Source organism: Nanorana parkeri, unplaced genomic scaffold (assembly GCF_000935625.1).
Source record: "Nanorana parkeri isolate BGI_ZX_2015 unplaced genomic scaffold, ASM93562v1 scaffold792, whole genome shotgun sequence".
Taxonomy (NCBI): domain Eukaryota; kingdom Metazoa; phylum Chordata; class Amphibia; order Anura; family Dicroglossidae; genus Nanorana; species Nanorana parkeri.
Genome location: NW_017307060.1, coordinates 671597 through 677768, shown reverse-complemented (window position 1 = coordinate 677768; position 6172 = coordinate 671597). Strand labels below are relative to the sequence as shown.

Below are 6172 nucleotides of genomic sequence, written 5' to 3'. Positions count from 1 at the left end.
TCGACACTCACAGTTACGATGACAGATTACCCTGTCAGTCCGCCTGATGATGGAGTCTCCCACCACCAGGATCTGCCTCTCCTGACCCTCCCTCCCGCTCCCGTCCTTGCCGGAGCAGTCACTCCCCCTGCGGATAGAGGAGGCGTCCTGCTCCAGCAGGGTCACCCCTGAACTGATGTCCCCAACATTGAGATGAGAACCCATCGGGGCCCAGGGATTTACCAGGTGTCATCTGTTTAAGGGCATATTCCAATTCCTGGGCCATGATAGGGGCTTCCAACAACCCTGCCTGTTGGGAGGAAAGGCGAGGGAGAGTCATAGAGCTCAAAAATGTTTGTATGGAGCGTCTTCTAGCTGGGCCCTCTTGTGGGGACGGTGAGTGCTCATCTACATGGTATAAACTTTCATAATAAGCCCGAAATTGCGAGGCTATGTCGCTGGATTTCGCATGCAAGGTTCCCTGGCTATCGCGAATGGCCGCCACCTGCAGAGAAGAACGTTTGGCTCTCAGGGCTCTCGCTAGGAATTTCCCACTTTTATTGCCATACTCATAGAAGAATCGGCTGGAAAGAACAAAAGCCTTCTTGATTCTTGAGTCTATGAGGTTTTTTAGTTCGGTGCGCAAGAGAATCAAGGATTGTATATCCCTAAGAGCCAAAGATATTTTGTGGTTGCGTTCCATCGAGGATATTTGGGCGGTGAGATCAGCCATTCGCGCTTGACGTGCCTTCTTCAAGCGTGTCGACCATGCGAGGAGTTCGCCAAGGACAACACATTTGTGTGCTTCCCAGGTTATCATGCTGGGCATTAATGGGGAGGCGTTGTGCCTGAAGAAGTCGGCCAGTGACTTTTTTAGGGAGTCAGTTACATCTGGATTGCAGAGAAGGGAGGGATTAAGACGCCATTGCTTGGATCGGGGTTCTTGGGAGGGGAACGATAGGGAGAAGGTGATAGGAGTGTGGTCAGAGATCAGGGCGGGTTCTATGGTCGCAGAGTGTAGGTATTCCAAGTCCTGCTGGGAGAGGAAAAAGTAGTCCAGTCTAGTGTATTTATTGTGGGGTGAAGAGAAAAAGGTGAAATCCTTGGTTGAGGGGTATAAGGTCCGCCAAGTGTCATGAAGTGTGAGAGAGGATAGGTTCTGCTTTATGTGTCGGAGGGCCCTGAATGTCAGAGAGGAGGATCCTGTAGAGGAGTCAAGCGTCGGGTTCAAAAGAACATTTAGGTCGCCACCCACCACTAGGAGGCCAGAGCAGAATTCCTGTAAAGTCTTAGCGAGTTTTGCAATGAAAGACGGTTGCCGTTTATTGGGACAATATATATTGGCCAATGTAATCGGCCTACCATACAGTTTCCCCTTCAGGAGGATTGCACTTCCTTAGCCAGAAGGATTGACACCCCTTTCGACTTTTGTAAAGGGTTGGTTGAGTGGAAAGCCCTAGGATACCTATAATCGGTCAGCTTTTGGATTGAATCAGATTTAAAGTGCGTCTCTTGGATGAACACGATCTGTGATATAAGGGTATAAGCGACGTGTAGTAGGCGGGAACGTTTTTCGGGTATGTTTAGACCTTAGGCATTGATCGAGAAAAATTTCAGTTTGAGGGAGGCCGAAACGTGCCTCCCCAAGCTGGGAGAGGGCATCTTCGTAGGAGTGTAAGGCAGGGGTGAGAAACAAAAGAAAGGGACAGAGGAAGAAGCAAAACACACCAAAAAAAAAAAAAAAAAGGGGGGAGGGAGAGAGTGGGGGAGGAGGGTTGTAGTTGCGTTCCACTAAAACCTGCAAGGGCGTGGTAGTCTGGAGCTGAATCACAACCGATATAACGTATCTATCGCGTACCAGAAACAGGTCCGGAGTAACGCCCCGCTCCAGGAATCAGCGGAGAAAGGGACGTTACTGGCGTGTGACAAACCGGACTAGTTCAGGACAGTGTGTAACACCTGCCTGTGTGGGGGTATGTAACAACAGATTAGGACGAACTTGAATTCGCGTCAGAGCAAGGGAGAAGTGTACTCATGTATATGGGGTATGGACTATGCGTTAGCTGTGTAAAACAGTCGGAGTACAAAAGCCTGCGGTGTCTATGAACTAGGCTGTACTGTCAGCATCCCAAGAAACATATGCACAGATACATCGCTATGGAACGACAACAGCACATCAGGGTAAGTAGCACATGTGAAACAGTCGTCCAAGAGGAATGTAATCCATGGCTTAACGAACTACAACTGTGCGGTACAGTGGGCTATGTATGTATTAGCATATTACAGGGTGGAAACAGCATTAACAGGGCAATGAGAGTGGGACATCAAACATTAGCTATGCAAACACTCCATGGGGGTCGGGAACCCCTAAAATTCTATCAGCTATCTGCAAGCAGAATACCTCACGATGGCCTGCATAGCCACATGTGCACCTGGCAGTAGTGCAAGCGGTCACTGACATCGGTGTAAGAGAGTCAGTAGTGGGCGAAAACACAGTCCAAGTTCAGGTTTCGGGTGCTGCACGCCATCAAATAAAACGTTGTAAAACAAAATGTACCTTTTAAGATGAACCGTATTCGGGACAGTGCCAACGGGCATGCGCTCTCGCATAAACCGGCCAACACTCACCACTGGGCATAACCAAGCAAACTAACCCGAGTGGATCCACGTGGAGGACGGCCAGAGAACGATAACCGGGAGGTCTTCAACCCTCCGGGCCTCCTGTTGCCAGGCTGCGAGACGCGCGTGGGGTGCCAAATCGCCATGGAGGAGGGGTGGCGACCCGACGGCCGCCGGGACCCCTGCCCCTCTGCTTGCCTTTGGCCGGGCTGAAGACTGGTGGTAGGGGATCGTCATCTGGGTCAGGAGCGGACCATCCGTCTGGTGGGAGGAATTCGGCGTACCATTCCGGGAGGTGGAGGTGAGGTAAGTTGAGCTGGTCGCAAAAGGAAGGCAAATCTTCCAGCAGGCGCAGCACAGCCGTGCTGCCTGCCCTGGAGGCCATTAGACCGAAGGGAAATTTCCAGCGGTATGGAACGTTGAGACGGCGTAACTCTGTCAGGAGCGGCCTCAAAGCTCTGCGGTTTTGCAGTGTAATAGCTGAAAGATCTTAGATGAGTTTGATTTCTGTCCCATTATACATCAATGAGGGTCTTTGCCTTGATCTAAACAGCACCTTTTCCTTGAGTTGGAAACTGAGAAAGCAGCAGATGATGTCTCTCGGCAGATCGGTGTCTCTGCCTCGAGGACGTAGAGCGCGATGTGCTCTTTCCAGGTCTATTGGCGAATCTAGAGGCCTGTCCAGGAGCTCGTTGAAGATCGCCTGTAGAGCCGCTTGTATGCCCTCCGGTTCCACCGACTCAGGCAATCCTCTGATTCTGATGTTGCGGCGGCGCCCCCGATTGTCCAGGTCCTCTATGTGCCTCTGCATGGTAACGAGATGGGTAGTATGCGAGGAGATGGCACGTCTGTTGATTATGATTTTTTCATCCCGCTGGGCGCCATCTTGCTCCACCACGCATAGGCGATCCGCTATTGATTTAATGTCTGATCTCAGACCCGAAACCGCATCCGATAGAGCATTCTTAATCTCACTCACCACCGATTTGAGGTCAGCTCGTTGTGGCAATTTGTTGATGTAGAAGGGGACCTCTTCCGCTGATGAAGGATGTTGGCCTTCGTGATCCGATGCCTCGTGGTCAGGCGGGGGTTGGCGTTTTGCGGGTCAGGGTGCTGGGCCCGGAACATGGTTGGGATAGAGTTGTAGCCCCGCGAGCCTGTGTCACGTTCAGAAGGGAGTTGGCGACCAATTTTCCCCATATCTGCTGATTAATCGTGCAAAGTTCTCCCGTCACCTCTGGAGCTCTTTCAATGTGCGTCCATCTCGTGTCCGTGCTAAGCCACGCCCCTCTATACATGCATTTCTTATGCTTATTTCAAACACTCGTGTGATGTTTTTGATCCACAAGGTCATCTGTCCCCCTTTCTGTTGTTTTGTGTTGGTACACTTTTTGGTTTTCCTCTGTCTTTTTTCAGAGCCGAAGATCATGCACGCCCATGTATATGACCTTTTATGGACCTTTGCTTCTTCTTAATATTATTATTAAGCTATTCTGTAAGTATGTATTCTGTCTACCAAACTTTTGTGCACTTTTTGTTGTATTGAAATACACACAAGGTTGTCTGTGTCTACAAAGATAAAGGTCGATTTGAGCAGAGCAGAAGCACCCCCACAGGGAGCTTAGAAGGATCTCAAATGCAAGCTAAATGCAAAAGAAATGCAAGATGCAGAGATAAAAGAAACTGTACTGTATGTTTTCTGCAACCCAGACTCCATTGATATGTTCTAAGGTCTCAGTAATACAGTAAAAACAATGAAGCGCCACTAACTATGAGTCCTCACTGGGAAATCTTCTCAGGCATACTGCAGGATAATGCCCCAAAGAAGCCGGGAAAGCTGGGAATCTGAAAAGTAAACACAAAGGGGGCGCCTTTCCTAGTGCAGATCAATTTATTTCAATTATCACGAAGTGAAAAAGAGATAAAATGGTACTCACAAACATGAGTTACACAGGCATGGAATAAGAGCTGACATGCAGTAAGACATCCACTAAACAATTCCTGTGTGTGAAGACGTTGACGCGTTTCTGGGGCATGCCCCCTTCATCAGAACATCCTGTTCTGATGAAGGGGGCGTGCCCCGGAAACGCGTCAACATCCTGTTCTGATGAAGGGGGCGTGCCCCGGAAACGCATCAACGTCTTCACACACAGGAATTGTCTAGTGGATGTCTTACTGCATGTCAGCTCCCATCCCATGCCCGTGTAACACTCATGTTTGTGAGTACCATTTTATCTCTTTTTCACTTCGTGTTTATTGAAATAAATTGATCTGCACTAGGAAAGGCGCCCCCTTTGTGTTCTAAGGTCTCGTTCACACCTAGGCGTATTGCATATGCGCGTCTGTCGCGCGACCGTCGTGCGTTTTTTTACCACGATTCGTGGTAAAAACGTTGCGCGACCGTCGCGCGTTTCCGAAGGCTACTTGGCTGTATCCCAATGGAAACGCGCAACAAAACGGCCCAAAGTAGTACATGTACCTTTTCAGGCGTGGGCCGTTTTGTAGCGCGTTAGGGACGGGCGGAAATACGCCCAGGTGGGAACGAGACCATCGAATACAATGGGATTTATATTTTTGAGCGTTTTGTAGAGCGTTCGTCGAGCGTAGAACGCGCTACAAAATGTTCAGGTGTGAACAAGGGCTTATAGTGTTCTTCCTGGTTTAGAGGAATGAAGACTGAAGGTCCTCTTTCTTTCTTTGTTATGTAAAAGGCACTAAGCTTTGGTTTGGTAGTGATTACATTGGTAATTACAACTTCAATTCATCTTCTTTTTTGTTATCGGCATCAACATTTTTATGCTCAATGTAATCATTATATTTAAAAGATGTTCTATAAAATATGCTTTCTCTTGACTTGTCTGAATTGAATTGCTGGTTATTTTTTTACAGATATACCATGACCTGGATGAATGAGAACCTTCACATACATATGCCTCATATAAATTGATATGAATGGGATTAAGAAAACATACACCTTGAATTACACACTGTTTAAAAAACTCCTGCCACTGCATTCTTTCATTATAAAGTATTGGCGGTTGAGAGTGAGCTTGCCTTTCATTTACAAGCATAACATTTGGGTTGATCCAAACTAAATCCAGATCTCTCTGATTTTGGTTTGCTTATCTCTATATGATAAAGAAAATTAAAGAAACAGATGTCTCCCTCTAAAATGAATAATTTAGTCAACCCCAAGATTACCAATAAACCTTTCATCCTTTAGTAAGCTACATACATTTAGTGAAAACAGCTCTGGTTTAAACATAGTATACAGCTCTGGTATAAAACTAGCAGTTAAACTGGTAAATAACTTACGTATAGGAGTCGGTTTTGGTTTTGGCATCATGTTTATGGACCTGAAAGGACCTGAAAAAGATTTTATATTAAGCAGCAATATTCTTAAGTCCATTTTGGAAACAAGAACACCATAAATCTCCAAACCAAAATTAAACTGTTGACATTGATTGCTACAGGTCCATAGATTATCTCATGGATTATGCTAATGTCATTGCTGTGCTGTACTTTATTGCTGTGTAATGTAAATAGTAAATAGTATGCATATGTACTGTATATA

At 47.0% G+C, this 6172-nt stretch overlaps 1 protein-coding gene across 1 annotated transcript in view; it reads right to left on the bottom strand.

The window, feature by feature from the left end:
* Positions 1 to 3088: 3088 nt before the first annotated feature.
* LOC108793936 (mucin-5AC-like) overlaps positions 3089 to 6172 on the bottom strand; it is a 117504-nt gene continuing 114420 nt past the window's right edge. Inside the window, exon 60 of the mRNA XM_018564897.1 lies at positions 3089 to 3670. Coding sequence (XP_018420399.1) covers positions 3089 to 3670 — 582 coding nt within the window. The remainder of the gene's footprint in view (positions 3671 to 6172) is intronic.